Consider the following 19618-nt stretch of genomic DNA (forward strand, 5'->3'; position numbering starts at 1 on the left):
ATTGTTGTCCAGGTACCTTGGAATTCTACAAAGTAAGTTATAAGAAGTTCTGCCACAACACAAATGCTCAGTTCTTACCTGAACTGCAATTTTCTTAATGAGTATATAAATACTAAATACTTCAAACTAGAATGTTCTTCATCTGCAGAGAGCAAATCTGCTTGAGGAAGTCCAATTACCTAAGTGGTGCTTCATGTTAATAACATGCATGCTGCTTTGTGTGGTAGGGCTTGGCAGAATATCAGCTGTATGAAGGGCACTGGTTTTATTAGGTCTTCTGTTCCCTTTCGAGTCTCTTCCTTAGAGAGATGTGTATGCTGGGTGATATTTTGATTTTACAGCTTTGTCACTTGTTTTTAAATGGATGATATGGAGCATGTAGGCAGATGAGAAGCACAAGCTGCCTTGTGCCTGCTAGCCAAAAAGCAGCACAGACAGGTATATCTGTTAGCATCTGTGAAACTATTCCACACTTCAGTAATAATAACAAAACAAAAGGTGATACTGTATTGCAAAGGGTTATCTTGGTTATCTTTTTTGTCCCACGAAATCATGATCTTGTAGTGGTATGAGGGGTGCATTCTTCTGTGCCCTGGACTGCACATAGACCTCAGGGTTAGGAGGAGAGGTGAGGCAGCACAGACTGTGAAATTGAAGGGAATGGATACGGTCTCTGGGTTTCATGCAGTGGCAAACACTCGTGGCGTTATCTAATACAGTTTTGCTCCACTCATGTTGCAGACATGCCATGCGTTCTTACTAATGCTGGAAATCTGCAGAATTTTGTAAGCATTGAAGAATTTTCCTGCTGTTCTGTCTTAAAAAGAGAAGAACGTAGCTGAGAAACTATGGAGAGAAGAGCACTGGGAGGCATGGATCTGCTTTGTGCAACTCCTGGATATGTGGTAGTAGAACTGAAGGGAACAGTCAGTTAATTCAGAATTGCAGTCCTTCATTCCTATAGCGAGTAACATCCCAAACTTCATCTGTCGGAGCTGAGGTCATGACGCAGACCAACCACCCAAGTAATGGACTCTGAGGATTCATCTGCTCCCTTTATATAGAAACTCAGAATAGCTTGAGTTGGAAGGGACCTTAAAGCCCACCCAGTTCCAACCCCCTGCCATAGGCTGGTTGCCCCCCACCAGCTCAGGTTGCACAGGGCCCCATCCAGCCTGGCCTTGAGCACCTCTAGGGGTAGGGCATGTACAGCTTCTCTGGGCAGCCTGTGCCAGGACCTCACTGCCATCTGAGCGAAAAATTTGTTCCCAACTGCTAACCTAAATTTCGTCTCTTCTAGTTTAAAATTGTTCCCTTTGGTCATATTACTAACAGATGGTGTAAAAAGTCAGTCCCTCCTGTACTGGACTGTAGTGAGGTCTCCTCCCATACTTCTGGAGAGCTGTGAGTGTGTTTTCTTTGAGATAGCCATTTCCTGGGCCTGACTCTGACAGGGAGCCTCACTTAGCACATGCTTTTGTACTACCTTGTTCTCTGTTAGCACTCTCTTTGTGGACATTAACAGCTTGCCAAGAAGGTAACTACTGGGTTTCCTAGTAGCCCTTTCCTTCCATGCTGGTATCTACTACTGATATCTGGTAGGCGTCCAGGTGGGTCTTGAATATCTCCAGAGAAGGAGACTCCACAACCCCCCTGGGCAGCCTGTGCCAGTGCTCCGTCACCCAAATAAAAAACAAACCACCCATGAGCATTATCTGTCTTTGATGTGCATGCCTCAAGCTGCATTGATTTTACATGTTAAGCTCCTTCAGTTATCATAAGCAGTGTTTCCTCAGCCATGTGTGTCATTGTTCCTGGTTCTTTCCTGCCTTTCTCTTTGGAATTGAGAATTGAGAGAAGGGAAAGTGGAAAACTGTTATAAAACTTACTGGAGAAGCTACAGAATTAATCATCAGCTTTTGATTTGACATTGCTTTATAACATACCAATATTTTCTTTTTATACCAGAAATATAAAAAGATATAAAAAATTATATCAGAGGAAACAGAGGATTTCAAAGGAAACAAGACTTCACTCTTCAGTTCTAAGGTTCTGTTTCAAATGGTCACAGCCTTTATATGGTAGACTGGAAATAGCTGAGGAGGTGACAACAAGTCATCTGGTGTTTAGAATGCATTAACACTTTGCTGCAACAAAAAGATTACCTGGATTGTGTTGTTGCCTAATCCATTGTGGCTTTAGCAGTCTTGACATGTGATTAAGTGGTGCATTAATCTATTTTCAGAAGTCTGTTCTTGCATATATTTCTCCTTAATCCTTATTTCAGGCTTTGTTTTGGGTACTTATTTTGGCAGAACTCTCTTATGGCTAGTTCTAGCAGAAGCCTCATCCTATGTCTGTATCTAAAATATCTTCTCTTTGGTGTGAGTGGACAGTTTTGAGAACAGTTCCTTCCCCCATATCTTTGAATTGAGAAACCAAGTCAAGTGTTGCTGAATCTAGAAGCTGCTTGTCCTCATCAGCACTTGTAGTTCCAGGTTCTTTCTTTCTGCAACTTTTCTGATTGTAGGCACTGGTTGAAAGCTCCAGTTATGAGTTTTGAGGGTCCCTGAGAAATCAGTGCAGATGAAAATGATATTGCTATTAAAAACTGTCAGTGCATCCAAATTATAATTGCATGGAACCACGTTGATTTGGAGGCCGTGAGGTCCCAGCCTTGGGCTCGAAGCAGGGCAGCTTGGGTAGATGTGTTTGGGGTATTTCCTGGTCTGAGCTTGGAGAATCTCTGGTGATGGAGAGTCCACAACTTCTTTGGGTAATTTATTCTGATATTCAACCACCTCAAAGGATAATATATATATTTTTTCCTGTCTAATCTGAGTTTCTTTTATTTGAACTTGTCCATTGCCTTCTACCTTAACTCCATGTACCTCTAGAGAAAAGTGTGGCTCCTTGTTCTAGTAGTTGCAGGATTTGGGTGGACAAGAAGGCTTTTGAGGATGTGCTGTGTTTGAGCCGTTAACTAACAGTTCTTCATAACATAAATTAAACTGACCAAGCAGAGCACACGTTTTTCAGATCCAACCTGTTTTCTACTTCAGGCATGCGTAACAACAGTTCTACATAACGTTTCTGTAAAATCAGTCGAGAATGTGTTAAAAAAACATTTTGGAGGACTTGGAGTTGTTTGGTTGGAATTGAAAACCTTTAGAAATGCATCAGCATTTCGTAGGCACAGTGTAGGGCCTGGGTCTGGATTGCTTAGTGGTACGCTGACCTTTGTTATGAGGTGGTCCAATTGCCCAAAAGACAAATCTCTGTGAGTTTATTACATCTTAAACTTTGCTATCTGGCAGACAACATTTCTGACTAATGTGACCAGTGGAAACAAGGTAATAAAACCTCTCCCATAGTTTCCACTTAGACTTATGTGATCTATTTCCTGGTGTAAATACTGTAATATCTGGAGCAAGTTCAAAGGAAATCTTTGTAGTATTGTTCATAAAACCAGAAAATTTAAGGAGCTTTGACTTACTGCTTAAATGGACATATCTCAGTGTACTTTTTTTTTTTTTTTCTTTACAATGTGCAAGAAAGAACCTAACTGAATTAAAGTTTGTCCTCCCTTTTTTCTTCTCTCCTCCCTCAGATTGCAGCTATTCTCAGGAAACGAAAACTTGACTATTATTTGCACAAACTGCTACCTGAGATCCTGCAATCAGCTTCCTTTCTGACAGCAAATGGGACCTTGTATATTGCTTGCTTTTGCATTTTAAGGTTGGTATACTGTCCTAAAAGTTAAATGTAATAGGAAAATCACAGAATGTAACTTCTTAATTTATATAACTTTTTTTTTTTTGTAATAGATGTATTTGTAGTGGGTATTAGTAAGACAAGCAACAGCTGTGCTTTCTGGCTTTAGCAATTGATGGTGCACAGTAGGCACCTTTTTTTCCCCCTTGCTTATGTAAATGTTTTTAAAATCAGTAAACATGGCAATATATTCACATGGTTCCCTTTTCTATTTGATACCAATTCCAAATAATTTGGTGCAGGAACGTTGTAGAGGTTATCTAAGGAGGTCTGTTTTTTCTCTCCTAGAAACGTTTGAATGCAAACAGACATCTCAAATAACCAGTGCATCACGTGATTATCAGAAAAATTGTACCTCCTAATTTAACTGGTGCTCTTTGAAGAGCAAATATGTACCTGGTGAGCATTTGCTGATCAGTGTAATATATAGGAATTGCTACTGGAATTGAAATTGACAAGATTACTTTCTAGGATTGTTAAAGGAGAATGGTTTCTTCTAGCAGTTAGTAAATCATTAACACGTAGTTGAAGTGTGTAGAATAGAAGGGATAGATAAAAAGTTCTCATAGTAGGAAGAGGTTGCCAATAATGTTCCTGCTATGTTAATTGTTCTATACATAGCAGCAGAGTCTTGAAATAAAGAATTTAGTGTGAGATTGTGCAGGATTATTTGTGATAAGAAAATCCAAAACTGATTGTCAGCCATTTCAGAACAATCTCTTGATTTTTAGGGGAAAAAGCTTGACAGAGAAAAGTGCAAAGTAATCGACTAGGAGAAAGGGAACAATTCTATCCTGTTCACACAGTGATGGGATTTAAGTGATGGGATTTAAACTGTGGACTAGATTAATCAAGAAGATGCTTGAGACTTGTCAAGGGTAGGTTCTGTGAACAAATCAGTATTGTAGTTGAATATGATCAAGAAAACAAGTGCTATGAAGAGAGAAACTGGGAACAAACCAACGAGCACTATTAAATACATGATATTTTTAAAACCTCTGGGTTGTACACCTTTATTTTTGAAGAACTACTGAGCTCATAATGCTGAGTTAATTGCTTGGATTTTACTTAGTATTTAGTTGTCTTGCAGCTTAATCCATGTAAGCTTCCTTCTCTAATCTAACGGGAAGATGACGGGATGGAGATGTGCCTGAGAAACATCACTGCTTTTTTGTTACTACTTTGTGTGAGGTGGTAGTTTTATTTAAAATATATGTTTGAACTCATGATTTTTTGAGTTAATTGCTATGTGACATGGGAAATGTTTAACTTCTTTCAGTAGCTCATCAGAGAGAAAGTAGTTATCTCATTTTCCAGCCCAGAATTCCATTTGGTACTGTATGTTTGAATCCATCAAAGAAATGGCAGAACACTATAGATTCAGTGTTTAACTGTGGCCTGAATGTTTCTGAAGTCAAGTTATGACCATTCATAAAAAGACTGTAGAGACCCAGATCCTTTAGATCTGAATCTTAGTGCTAAGAGGTGAAATGGGGTGTGGACCATTTTTGTGTCCTTTTTAGTTGCAAGGTGAGTTATAGCTTTTTTTTTTTTCCTGTCTTATCCAAAGGTTCAAGTCCCTGTAAGGAGATGTGTTCTGTGGACACCTGAGCTGCCCAGAGCTCTGAGTTGGTGCAGCATTTCCTGCAGGCATCATACTCTGAGTAGGAGAGTTCCTAGAAAGCAGGAGTGGCCATAAAGTGGTGCAGTTGTCCAGCAGTTTCCATACATTTGGCTCCTGGAATCCTGGAGCAGAGCAGTGAGTTAAAGGATTCATAGCTGGACTTGTTAAATTACCTGCACAATTCTTGATCTGGTTAGAAGTTGTGTTTCCTTGTTTTGTTTTGATGCATTGGTAGGCGTGTTAGGGTCTCCGGGATGAAATGACCACTTCATTTTTTCATACATTTACTAAAATCTCAGTGATTTTTCAGTCACTGTCTTATACTGTATTCTGTAGAAAATACCTTCTATTCTCCCAGGAGTAATTGAAAGACCTAACTGTGAAATGTAATTGTCAGTGGGATGTTTGACTTGTGCTAATGTGTGGTTTTGATGCTCTTGTAGTAGTAACTCCTTGCTTTCCACCGAGGAAAACTATCAAAATCAAAACAACTGCAAATACATCTGAGGGCATAATATTTTAGACAAGGGAATGCAATTTAAATGATTTCAGTAATTGTTGAATATTGTTTCCTTTTCATAAATGAGTAAAATTTCAAAAGAATCCAAGTTCAGTTTCAGCAGTGACTTTAGTAAGTGTTCTCATTCTAGAAGGCATCACCAAGTGAAGTTTGCTGCTTTTTTAATTTCTTTTTTCTTGAAATGAAATAGTGAATGCATGCAGCCTGCTCTATTGGCAGAGCTGTGGAGGTGGTGATCCATGTTGCGGGTGTGCGACAGCCCAGCTGTGGCTGTAATCTCTTTGCTGACATGATGCAGTAGGCTACATCTGTCTGTGCTTCAGACAGAAGTGCTAGCTTCCTCCATTGACAGGCATTACACTGGTTAAAAGAAGGGCATGAGTTTTAGGTTTTCAGTTCTATTAAATGAATGCAAAATCTAATGAAGTTATGGCTCAGTTAGCTTAGCAGTTAGAGTAATTCAGTTTGTCTGTTTACTTACAGTTTTCCCTTAGCTTTCTTGGTTCAATTCAGCTGTATGTATCAATTTTCCTTTCAGCTGTGGATACAGTGATACAATGAGGAATTAGATGAATAATTGAAAAGAACATAATTTTTTATTCCAATATGCAGCCTAAGACTGTGTAAAAACCATGTAAAAACAACTGTGTAAATAGCAACAAAAAGCTTGCTTTCATTTATTAGTAGAAGCTTAGATTTTCCACTTTGTGGTTGGACATTTAAATTTCCAATGACTTTTATTGTGTATTATACATGCTGCTTTTACCTAAATCTTATCACACTGAACATGTAGCATTTGTGGAGCGATTCAAATCTGTGCAGGAAGAGCAAGTTCCTGTTTCTTTCCCACAGAAAAGGCATTTGTTCTGTTACTTAACAGATGTGTCTGGTAGGATGTGTTCATACTTATTAGGATGTTTCAGATGACTTCTCTGAAACTTCATACAGTAATTGCTTTCCAAGTGTGTCCTAATAATGAACTTTAGCTACTGCAGCATTTGGCATTGTCATCCTGAGAAGTTATCGTTTTGCAGCCGTGGGAATGAGTAGTGTGTATAATTGCCATTACATCACTTGTTGGTGATCCATTGGCTTTCTTTTCTCTTCTGAATGTAAGCTGGCATTGCTCACTGCTCATGTTATTTTAGCAGCAGAAGTATAAAATGAGGCTAATCATGCCTTCTGCAGCAAGAGTGAATATGATTGAATCCAGGTGGAAGTGATGAATACTTTTAGTTCTCTCTGTATATCAGTATGAAATTTCATATAGGAAAATCATTTTTGTATTTTATTTGCTTTATTTTTAGAAGGGGAGACACCACTGTATTTTCCTCATATAATAGTGCCTATCAGCTGAGCAACCACAGTAGAACTGAAATGCATTTGTTATCAAATTTCAGGACTGTGACTATTGCTTGCTTCTGTGATCAGCCTGAGTCAGTCAGAAGGTGTGGGTGTTTGGACCAGATCAAGTGTGGTGGAGGCCACTATCTCTGACAGGCATTTTGGTCCTGTTCTCTCAGTGACCAATTTATAGATGTATCTCCTTAAGATGTTGGTATTTGTGTGACTCTTTTTTTCAGCTCTGGGAAGAGTTCTGTTGGCTGAAATTGTGTGAACTCTTGAGTGAAACCCAGATCTGGTCGCAAAAAGTGAGAGCTTTCCCACTGGCCTTAATAGAACTGGGATTCCCTCTTGGTTCCAGTTGTAATTAATTCCTTGGCTTACTGTAAGTGAGTAATTTACTGTTTTTAGCAACAGTTTGTCTGTCTTTAGAGCACGCTGTATCATAGAACAATTTGATTTGATTTCTGGCTCACTGGATTGCATTCCCACATTCCACAAAACACATCTTCCTGAGGAGATGTATGCAGACAAATAGCAGAAAAAGGAGCAACTGTAAGGTTGGAATGAGTATCTGCAGCTTTTTGGAAAGATCACTTGGAAGTATTGCTTTCTTTAATTTAAAGTAATCCTTCAACTGAAGTGGATGTGCTCATGACGTTTTAGGTTATGAAATGTTAACAGAATGCTCTGGGAACCCCTCTGAGAAGAACTATTCCACATTAAGAATGATTAGTATTTATCTGTATTGACTTGTGAGCACTGATGGATGTAAAAGACAACATTCATTTTAATGGAGTGTACATAACTTTTTGATGAAGATAAAATATACTCTTGTGCATCAATATTGAGGCTGCTTTGTGTGTGTAATGCATGTACAAATTACATTTTCAGGAAACTACTTGGAAAATTCTACTTTTGGTCTCCTGGTTTTGGTGCTGCTTTACCAGCTTCTTATATGGCTATTCTCATGGAAAGGAAAAGCAGGTACTGTACATGTTAGTGCATTTTCTTTATTATGTAATACTATTTCTTGTTTTGGTCATTTGACAATTCAGTGTTTCTTTCTTTTTTTTTCTCCTCAAATGCTGGAGGTGTTCTCCATTTGCATGAGCATCCTCTGCAGCCTTAGTATAGGAGGCTATAGTGAAAAAAAACCTTTTGACTGAAGATCTGTTTCTTATTGTTTTTTTTTCTTGGTGACGTGTAATTTGGTTTCTTAGGACTGCCTGATGAAGCTGGGTTGTTCAGGATTTCATAATGAAACTGAATTTTTTGTTTGCTTTTAATCTATATAATGTTTGCATTTGGCCCAGAAAATGGAATGTGTTCATGAAAGTTGCTGATGACATAAGTTAACAGCATGACACCGGTTAATATAAAGGAGTAATGGGATGATATGGGGGGGGAGAAAGCCCTGAATGTCTTAAAGAGCTGAAGTAATCCAAACTGAATAAAACGTTAAGAGCTTTTTGCTTATGAAATGATGCCACGGTTCAGCTTCAACGTGAAGTTCCTTAGGAAGAGGATGAAGTTGGAGGAAAGCTCTGTGATCCAAGGATAAGTGGAATCTGCCCTTTATCATGTGGCCATGAGAAATGGCAGATGAAATTCTGCATTGTAAGGGTTGAAGGTCTTGAAATGCAACTTCCATTAGTAGTTTGCATCAATAAAGTAAACAACAATGCTTAGCTTTATATGGGATATTTTGATCATCTAGTTTGTGTGTCCTTTATTTGAAGTAGAGGTGCAAAAGTGCTGACAGAAGTGCAGTGGAAGAAATGATTCTGTAAAAGAAAGGTTTTAGTCGTCGATATGACGTGAACACACTTCTGGTATCTGTGAATGTCTGAAACTTCCACGTGCAGTCATTTAAAAATAACTGTGAATACATATATGTGTGGTCACCTCTCTGTCAGGCCCCATCTCTGAACTTCAGTCGTGGAATTAAGCAATGCCCAGCCTGTGAGTTTTAAGTAAGATTGCCCAAGTTCTCTCCTCTGAAAATAATGCACTATGTAATGCTTTTTGGAAACTGAAGAATGTTCCTTTATATATAAGCAGTTCTGGAAGGGTGGTAGTACTTCTAAGCCATATTATTTAATGTAGCTATAAAGAAAAAAAGTCACAATTACAACTGTATTAATTTATTTAGGAAATTAAACTTTTTTTTTTTTACAGTCCTTTCCAACTGATGGGTTTTCCTCTTATTGTGGTTACTTCCTAATAGAGCAGATACCTTTTGGTGGATCTTCTTGTAGTTACTCAGACTCTGGAACTGTGTTGGCATCAGTATTTCATGTTGGAGCATAAGCAAATGCATTTTCCCCCTTTGATCAGGGGTACTTAACTTTTCCTACAGACCTGTTACAATGTGAGTGCTTCATGTGTCAGGCTTCTACTATTCCTAGGCAACATTAAATGGACTACCAGCCTCATTTCTTCTCATTTGAGTTTTCTGTATCTTTCAAAATATTCTTGAGCTAAGAGCTGTAACTCAAACTGTGCCCAAACTGTACAGGATTTTTATATGACAATGGAACAACTGAAAATTTAGCAAACCAAAAACTTCTTAAGTGTAGAAGGAGACTATACAAGCAAATATTATATCAAATGGCAAATTTTAAAAGTCTTAGTGTCAAAGCAAGAAAATTTTGACATGTGAGCCAGCACCTGCTTTACTTCTGAGATTGGGAAGAAATAAGAGTTGAAATAGTGATGCATGCAAATAACGATAGTAGATATAATGTGTATGTTTATGGTATCCTGGGGCTCCTTAAAATCAGCTTGGCCAGCAAATTGAGGGAGGTGATCCTCCCCTTTGCTCTGCCCTGCTGAGGCCACATCAGGAATACTGTGTCCAGTTCTGGGCGTTGATATTCCTCCAGCACTGATAACTTTTAGAGAATGTGTTGCATCTTTTTCTGAATAACTAACTTCAATTTGGGAAATGAAGGATATTCAGATGTAGTTCTGAAGGAAATCAAGTGATCCTGCTGTTGAGCAGGAAGATGCTTGATGTGTGGTAATATGCTTGCTGCTGTGAGGGGAGCTTGAATATGTGCAGTCACTGTAACTAATGAAGAAAATAGATGAATGGCATTGAAAAGGGGTTGGAAAGCTTAATTTGTTAAAAATATGGAAATATTTGGTGTGTAACTGTACTGTGTGTGAACTTCTGATGACAGACCTAGTGAGACAGGATTTTGATTTGAGATCTGTTTGCTTGGTAGCTTCACTTATAGGCAAAATCAAATTTTAATGGACTTTGGACATGGAGATACGGTGCCATTTTTAGTCATCTGCAGAGTAGCTTTCAACAGAGTGTATTGGAAAGTCTTGATTTTAGTTCATAAATACCCCTTTAAATGGCAGCTGGCAGTGCTGTCAGGTTTAATCACATAATCTCTTCCCAGATTATTTTAAGTGTCTCCCTGGCATTTGCTTGCGCATCATCCTGGTCAGTCCTGAACTTGAGAACAGCTTGTTTGTAGATCAGATTTGCCTGAATGTTGCTGTACCTGTCTTTCAGGATAACAGGGAAAAGAAATGGGCAGGCAGTCCTGCAGAGAGCAGTTCCACGTGGCACAAACCTGAGGGGGACTGTTTTCTAAGGGGCTGCAGAGCTAGTTTGGTGATTGTGTCTTTTGTAATGAGTAACATAAGTTTTCATGGCACTGGTGATGAAAAAAGGAGGTGGGATTGAACAGAAGTGTCAAACATACTCAGAAAGTGATCTGCATCGTGTTATACTGCTGCTTTTCTGTAAAGATGTAAGCTGTGCTTGAATACATCTATGTGGGTTTTATTTTGTGACTATAAAGTATGGCTGTTATGGCCAGGGATGTAGTTTGTAAGGGCCTGTGGAAAGGGCAAGCAATAAAACCACTTGTAAAACACTCTGGATGCTTGGGATTGGTATGTATAAATGTTCAGTGATACAGAACAAGTCACATTAATTAAAATCAATTGTTTAAGTAAAATGCTTTGATAAGAACGATTTCTTTGATTGCATTTGAATGCAGATAGAAAATGTCAGTGTTTTAGTTTGCTTGTAATGTGTTGATTCACATTCAGACTCTTTGGTGCCCTGCTCCTGTGGAAGTGACTCAGAACTTCTGCCTCTCTGATGCTCCTGAGCAGCACACAGTGCCTGCTTGAACAGGACGGATTGTTACTGAGCAGTGCTGCCTTTGGAAAGGAGCATCTGTCAACTCAGCTGCATAGCTGGTGTGTGTGCACAGGTTAGATCTTCTGAACATTAAATTATTGGAGGCAGTCCTATCACGTCGCTACATCTCTGTGTGACTGGTAGACATGATAAAAAGAAAGAGAAATAGATGATTATACGTTGTGTAGGTTATGGCTTTTTGACGTGCATAGAAAAAGATCCTGGTGAAATCAGAAATCGGTTCATCAGAATATACATTCCTCTGATTCACTTTGTTTGTCAGTGCCTTCAGCATTTTAGTTACTCATTAGATAGAACTGTTAAAATAATAACGTAGCAGTAGTGAGTATTATTCATATAAGCTATTAATAGCTGCTATTGTAAGTGTATTTGAAATAATAATTTCCTTTGCACTTTCATTTTTTTTTTTTTTTACATGCTGCATTAATTAGCTGCAGTTCTCTTCTCCCAGGATTTAATTTTGGAGTGCTGGATGTTAAAGGTCTGTCAGTGTCTCTCCAGAAGCAGAGATGACTCAGTTACATTCATTTCATTAATCTTCCTCAGGGAACCATTGCATTCATCTCTTCAGTCTGTTAGAGCACACTCTTTGTTCACTGCCACTGAAGTTGTCTCAAGCTCTCCTTAAGAAGCACTTCTTTGGTCTGTAACTTTGGAGAAGGACCATTTTGCTCACGCCCTTTGGGCTTCTGTTTGTAATTCTAAGCTTTTTAATGCCTGTGAAGCACCTTCAGGAAGCCTGGGGCTCCCAGCCGAGATGGGAGTGCACAGCTCGGAGCCAGCGATGTCATGCTGCTGTGTTTTGGGGCACTGGGGCTGCCACGAGGTGAGGAAGTAACCGAGCCTCCTTGTTAAAGCTGTTGTGAAGGAAGCTGTTGAAATGTGCTGTGAGGCTTGGCTGCAGCCTGTGCATGGCTGGGAGTGGGACCAGATGGGCTGTACCTTTCTGATTCCTGAGACAAAGGAGTCTGTCTGTTCACCATTGCTTCAGATGACTGTGATCAGTTATTTGCAAAGAAAACAGTGATGCTCTCCCAGGTCTTTCATAAACCTGCTAAAGCTCCAAGTTCTATTTTACTGACAGCTGGACGGTTAATTTCAGTTTGTTTGAACTCTTGTTTAAAAAGTCTTTTTCTTAAAGAGTTTTAAGAGTTATAAGTCAAACTTTAAGGAGGGACGCAGTTACGGTTTTAATGAAATTAATTATCTTTCTGCCCAGCGGACTTTTTTTCTGCCCTTGGTAAGCAATTAAGCCAGAGAGACTGCAACTGCTTTCCCCTATGAGCTGTGGGGCAGCTCCGAAGGGACCCTTGTGGGGTTGCCCCCACCACCCCAATGGCCAACAAATGTTTATGTACAGGCTGTTAACATTACAGTGGCGCCTGTCTCGTCTCTACGGGTAAGGCTGTGTCACTGATGGTGTTATAAAACCTGAGATTTAGGGCTTTTGTAATTTGGTTGTAAAATCTTGCTCTGGGCTACGATTGGCAGCAAGTCTGAGCTGAAAACTGCATGTTTTTTCATCAAGTTCTATGTACTGGACTCAGTGCAGGGGAGTTGGATGAGATGATCTTTGAAGTCCCTTCCAACTCTAAGGATTTTATGATTCTGTCTGTATGTAAAAAGTGATAAAGCGCAACAGTTCATATTAATAGAGAATACCTCAGTATGTGTATAAGTGTTCTTGGAAACATATTGCTTAGAAAAGGGATGGAAGCATTTCTCTTTTCTAAAAGAACCATGTGGTGCTTATAGAGTTGTGTGCGTGTTCACCTGATGGGATGCTGTCACCCACTGGGGCTGCTCCCTTGCCATGGATGCCATGAACCTGAATATATTAAAAGGAAGAATGTGGCTATGTAGTAATAAAGTCTGTGCTGTAAATACATACATAAATATATTTTAGAGGTTTTGTGGAATTCTTTCAAGTCCAAACTTGTTGGTGAACACCTCTAGGGATGGAGTATATAAGATCTGGTTGAATGTGTACCCCTGGGCAGCCTGGTCTAGTACTGGAAGTTGGTGGCCCTAGCTGTGGCTGGAGAGCTGGAACTTGATGATTCTTGGGGCCCCTTCCAACCCAAGCCATCCTCCTGTGATTTTTGTGTAGGTGCATTTAGACCTGAGATGACAATTTATTTTCTCAGGGTTTTGTGGTTATCCAGTTTGATGCTGTATTTTAAGGAAGCCACCAGTTTGGTGGGGGAAGGAGAGCATAACATGTGAACGTAATCTCTTAACATCACAACTGTATCTGGAGGCCTTAGTCTTGTTACAGATAAGGATTTGAGAGAGCAAGTTACTCTGTGGGATGATGAAAAAACCTCAAAGTTTGGTTACTCACTTGGGTATTCTATACTGTATCTGGTAAGCAGAGCTAGCAGGGAAGCAAATTATTTTGGACTTTTACTCCTGTAAAATTACTATTCTGAAATGCTGTAGAGGTGCAGTTAGTGGGAATGCTTTTTGTTTCTAAACCAAAATACATTAAAATCTATTGCTTTTCAGCAACTGCATTGGCGAAGGCCAACAACAGAGATCTGCTTTTTTATAGGAACAGCATGTAAATGTTTGAACATGGAGTGCTGTGTGCTTTGAGGGCTGCTACTGCTCTAGTTATTGGAGGGAGAGAAAACAGTGATTATTTCCAAGGCTGCTGGGAGCACAGGAGTCGATCTGGAAGATGCTGTGGCTGTGGGAATGCTGACAGTGGCAGGTAGCCCAGGGATGGCAGCTCCTGAGGGTGTTTTGGGGAAAGCAGCATCTCCTGGAGACACCCAAGGTCGGGCTGAATGGGGCTTTCAGCCATCTGACTAAGCTGTAGGTGACTGTTCATTGCAGGGGAGTTGGGCTAGATCACCTTTAGGGGTCCCTGTCAACTCAGATGGTTCTATGATTTTGTGAGTCTTAATGACTTAGAACTGTGGGAGCCCCTGCCCTGAACAGGGCTAAAATACTTTTAATAAATCATTTGCAGTAGTTTGTTTTTCTGAAAAATGAGGTCATCAAGCTTTGGCTGTATTTGTCCTGACAGATCTCCTGTTTGAAGAAAAATAAAATGCCAACAGTAATAGCCTGGTATTTTACATTTGAAAGACTGATGACTTCTGTACTCTTATGTGTTTATGTCTGTCAGTTGTAACTTCTGTCAGTTTTTTACAGCAGATGTCTATTTTTCATTAACTGTTTTAGCATCACATGTTAATTCTGGAAAGAGATTTTGAACTTGATTTAACTATATTTGGCTAACTCAGTGTGGCAGACAGAGCATTTGAACTTTCAACGAATTATGTTATAGTGAGGAAATGTTAAGTTTGAGTTGAAAACTCTGATGTGAGAACTGCTTTTTTTTCTGTGCTCTGTAATATTTCTGTAAATCCCTATTTATGTAAATCCCTATCCTCAGTTGCAGCTTTTTTTTTTTGGTAATTATTATAATGTTTATTTGCCTCTTGTGATTTTACATTGTGTTTTTTGATTACATCTTTTTTTTGTAAAGTTTTATTGGATATTTCAAACTTTTATTCAACTTCTTGACAGCAGAAGTAATTATCTACATTCAATGAAGTAGAAAAAGAAGGTTGTGGAATCACACTGAGGAAGTTGTGATTTGTGGTTGTTCGTGCTCTATTATTAGGGTGAAGAAATAAAGCGAGGAAAGCATATAAATTCAGGATCTGTATTGAAGAGTGACAAATAACGATAGAGGAGTTTGATAGATAATTGATATATCAGTACATATAAGAACAAGCATCTTGCCAGATGTAGTTAAATATCGATACCTTTCTGTAACTTACTGTCAGTGTATCATAGAAGTGCTGGGGTTGGAAGGGACCCTTTGAGGTCCTATTGCAGCCCCCTGTTCTGCAGGGTCAGCTGCAGCTGCCTGGCCACAGCCACGTCCAGCTGGGTTTTGAGCATCTCCTCAAGAGGAGACACCAAAACAACTGTGGACAATGTGTTGGAATAGTTCTGTTAGAAGGGACCTTCAGAGATCATCTAGCCCAACTGCCTGATCTCTTCAGGGCTAACCATAAGCTAAAGCATATTGCTGGGGGTTGGTGAGGCACTGGAACAGGTTGCACAAGGAAGTTCGGATGCCCCATCCCTGGAGGTGTTTGTATTCCTATATGAACACGTTGGCAGTTCCCTAGGTTTCAGGAGGACTCGCTGGGTTAGGTCCAACACCAAATGTGAGCTTTCTTCATTAATACTGCTGTAAGACAGCACAGGCAGTGCTTTGGAGCTCTGGACTGTGTCCATCAAGTTCATGTGAGGCCAATCTGGAAAGACTAAGGGCAGTACAAAGGTCGGGTTATGCACTGATGGATCCCAGGTGGCTGTGTGCAGCCAACCCATCCTGTGCTGCACCAGCCCAGACTTAGCACAACAAAAAGTTGGGTGTTTTTCTTCCCTCCCCATTATTCTATGGTCCACTTTTGATAAATCTTAGTTTTCAGCCTATAAAGTGAAATTAAAACAAAACAGAACAATTAAAAGTGATTTAGTCATCTGAGTATTAGTAGAATTTCATGTTATTTTTTTCATCATGAACAACAAACACACATACGGAACTCCTCCTCCTTCCACTCCAAAATGTTTAAGCATTGTTGAAGTGCCTATAGAGAGAATGATAAAATTGAACATCATGCTATTCTGCAAGTCTGTGCTGAATTCAAACACAAGCAGTGGACTAATTGCTCTGTTCTGTCTGCTCTGCGCTCACGTGCAAGAGACACTCACTTGGACTCCCTTGACTTAAAAAAACACTTAATACATCTTCTGTGTGAATGCTTGCGTGTAACATGCAGCACTCAGAGGGGAATAATAGATATTCTGCTAGTGTAGAGTAAGCTTCAGATGCTGCCTAGCTGAGCTGGCTGCAGTGTTAGCTGATGTGGTGGTGAAAAGCTAGAGGTGAGCCTAGGGGAAAGATGATGGGGGTTGGGGGTGAGGCAAATGGCTCAGCTGAAGTGAATGTACAAGTCTGGAGAGGAGGCTCAGAGGTGAGCTTGTAGCTCTCTCCCCCTCCTGAAGGGAGGGCATGTGAGGTGGGGGTTAGCCTCTCCTCCTGCATAACCAGTGAGAGGATAAGAGATAACAGCCTTAAGTTGCAGCAGGGAAGGTTCAGGTTGGATATTAAGAATAATTCCTTCTCAGACAGTGGTAATGCATTGGAGCAGGCTGTCCAGGGATGTGGTGGAGTCACTGCCCCTGGAGGTGTTCAGGACCTGTGTACATGGGACACTGAGTGATGTGCTCTCATGTGGTCACAGGTTAGGTTGATGGCTGAACTAGGTGATCTTTCCAGCCTTAATGCTTCTGTGGTTCTGTTGAGTGAGCTGACTGAGGAACTGTCAAAAAGTTCGAAGCTCAGCTGTTGGTGTTTCAGACCTTTAAGCCTTAAAGGCTCAAAAGCTGAGCTTGGCAATAGCTTTTCTGGTTTTGGTAGGTGAAAAGTCACATTAATATCTGTGTATGGTATCTGTCACAGTTAATCAAACCTGCTGGGGTGATCTCTGAGGAGAGGGACCTGGTGGATGACAGGTTGACCATGAGCCAGCAGTGTGCCCTGGTGGCCAAGAAGGCCAATGGGATCCTGGGGTGCATTAACAAGAGCATGGCCAGCAGGTCAAGGGAGGTGATCCTTCCCCTCTACTCTGCCTTGGTGGGGCCTCACCTGGAATATTGTATCCAGTTCTGGACTCTCTGATACAAAAAAAGACTGGGATCTCCTGGAAAGCATCCAGTGGAGGGCTACAAAGATGATAAGGGCCTGGGGCACCTCTTTTATGAGGAAAGGCTGAGAAACCTGGGTCTGTTTAGCCTTGAGAAAAGAAGACTCAGAAGGGATCTGATCCATGTCTATAAAAACTACAGGAGCAGGAGACAAAGGGACAAGGTTTCTCACTCAAACTGCCTTTCTAGGGGAGGTTTGCACTGGGTCCTGCCACTGCTTTTCCTGTGTCCCCTTTGTGATTTAGGCCCTTCTGGATGTTGGCAAGCTTTAAATCCTGATAGCATTCTGTAGGACCCACTGATGGCTCCTGACTGGATTTGAAGCCTGTCTGTAACACAGCTTAATTTCCTGTACTTCAGGATTCTACTAGAAATAAAGTATATAAAAGGCTTTGTATGATGGCATATGTAACCCTATAGCCTGTTTCCATTGGAATAGTTGTCTCCTTCTGTGAAGATAAGGTTTGCAGTTAACTTCACAGTAGGAAAAGATGCAGTAACCTGCTTGAGTTGGATTGACTGTTATTTTGGTTTTTTTTTTTGCTTGTTGCTTCAGGTAATTTGGAAATGCTTTTATCTGTAATCGTTAAAGCAGCTTAAGTGTTAGAAGAAAATTAGCTCTGAACATGCATGCAGAACAGCAGCTACTAGTTTTGAAGGTTAGAAAAACAGCTGAAGTCAAGCTGATGGTTTGAGATCTTACAAAAAATATTGTACATCTCTGCAATATTCTAAAATTTCTGTGCTTTCTTTCTCTGTTTCCTGATTTTCGCTAGCATGCCTTCTCTTTGCTGTGACACAGCAGTGACTGGGAGCAGAGGGTGAGCCCTGTGCTGCTGGGTTCCCCAAAGCAGTTGTGCTGGCCCAGCTGTGCCAGGCAGCATGCTGCACTGAGCCTGAGAAGTGCCCAGAGCAACAAATCTTCTAGATCAACTGAGCCAATTAAAAGCAATTCTGTTACTATCAACAATCCAAAGAAATTGTTACGTGGGGCCTCATTTATTGGGAGATGGCTTTCTTATACCAAGAATGTTAACGATTTAAGAAATCGCTGGAAGTCCTTCATTTCTTCTTGTGAGATTTGAACTACTTGTTATTCTTCTGTTATCTACTGGGCAATCTTTGTATGAAAGTAGTAAGCGTTTTAGAATCTGATTTTAATCTCTTCATGAAGTCTTGTGAGGTTAAATTGCCCTTCATTTAAGGGCTCTCACCCACCCGTAGGTCTGCTTTGCTTTGGCTCTGGGTCTGTACGCACCATGGGGAAGCCAGGAGAGGAGGAAAGGAATGATGGAAGAAAATCTGTATAAAATTAGAGTAGAAAACATTTAAAAAATCAAACTGTCGATGTTATCTTGTATCGCACTAGCTGAAAACTCAGTATGAATTATTGGTACTAATTTAACTGGAATGTATTACTGTAGTTATGTTTTCTTTTTTGGCTTCTGTCCCCCTCCAGCTTTCTCATACCCTTTCTTTGGCATGTGTTCAAATCATAGAACGCGTTGTGTTTGCTTTTCCTTTTAAGAACAACAAATGCTGAGTATTGTGAAGAATAAAATAAAACCATTTTACTTAGCATGTAACGTGCTCAGTGATTCCTGATTTGCAGCTTTGAGCAACTTTTAAGTTCCTCAGTTTAGAAGTGTCCATTTCCTACTTTAAACCATCCAAAGCTTGGAAATAGAGAATCCCTTAGAACACAGTGGGCTGTGTGTCCGTAAACTGTATCTTTGAATTTTGTGCCTGAGGGTTACCTTTGTGTGAAGGACTTGCCACTGGTATTTACTGAGCTCCAAAAGTAATGGTTTTCTTTTTCGAAAGCGTATTGCTCAGGTCTGTTTTCATAATTTTCTGCATTATTTTGAAAGCTTATCTGTTCCTGCTGATTCTGAGTGAACTTTTGCTCCAGGATTTTGCTGCTGGCCTCCATCTGCCAGTAGGAAATCGGTGGGTGTGAGAGATTAACGATACCCTAAACATAATCAGCAGTTCTTGTGTTATTACAGGGATGCAATCACAGCTCCACATCTATCGTTGGCTGGCGTTTGGTGTCAAGTCTGCTAGAGCACAGCAAACCCTCTTCACATTGACCTTTTTCTTCTCGGGGAAAGCCTGTGATTTGTGTGTTTGATTGAGATCTGCAGGTTCTGAAGTGGTGTGCTTTACAGTGTTGGGGGAGGAAGGTGGGGAGGGAATTCTTCCTGTTTTTGCAGACCACAAATCCTGTCTGGGGACCCATTACAGACTATTATGTTAGCTTCTTAGCTTAGACTCAGAAATTCAGGTCAGAATTAACTCTTCTGTTCATTTTTTTAAGAATATCTTTCCAATTTTTTGGAAGGACCACTGTTAGGTTTTCAGACTTCACCGTGAGAAGTCAGAACAGCTTAACCTGTGTGCTTTTTACTTAATAAGTACTGCA

The 19618-nt window shown here is 40.2% G+C and overlaps 1 protein-coding gene across 2 annotated transcripts in view; it reads left to right on the forward strand.

Annotated features, from left to right (window-relative positions):
• TMEM135 (transmembrane protein 135) overlaps nucleotides 1-19618 on the forward strand; it is a 342018-nt gene that overhangs the window by 10205 nt on the left and 312195 nt on the right. For both annotated transcript variants that reach the window (XR_010621832.1, XM_065729960.1), the window contains exons 2-3: nucleotides 3611-3738; nucleotides 8157-8249. Coding sequence is in view for 1 of the 2 variants with exons in the window: in XM_065729960.1 (XP_065586032.1) it covers nucleotides 3611-3738; nucleotides 8157-8249 (221 nt within the window). In the remaining variant the exon portion in view is untranslated. The remainder of the gene's footprint in view (nucleotides 1-3610; nucleotides 3739-8156; nucleotides 8250-19618) is intronic.

The sequence above is a fragment of the Cyrtonyx montezumae genome, unplaced genomic scaffold (assembly GCF_038088225.1).
Source record: "Cyrtonyx montezumae isolate F1298 unplaced genomic scaffold, pur_monq_1.0 scaffold_12, whole genome shotgun sequence".
Lineage (NCBI taxonomy): Eukaryota > Metazoa > Chordata > Aves > Galliformes > Odontophoridae > Cyrtonyx > Cyrtonyx montezumae.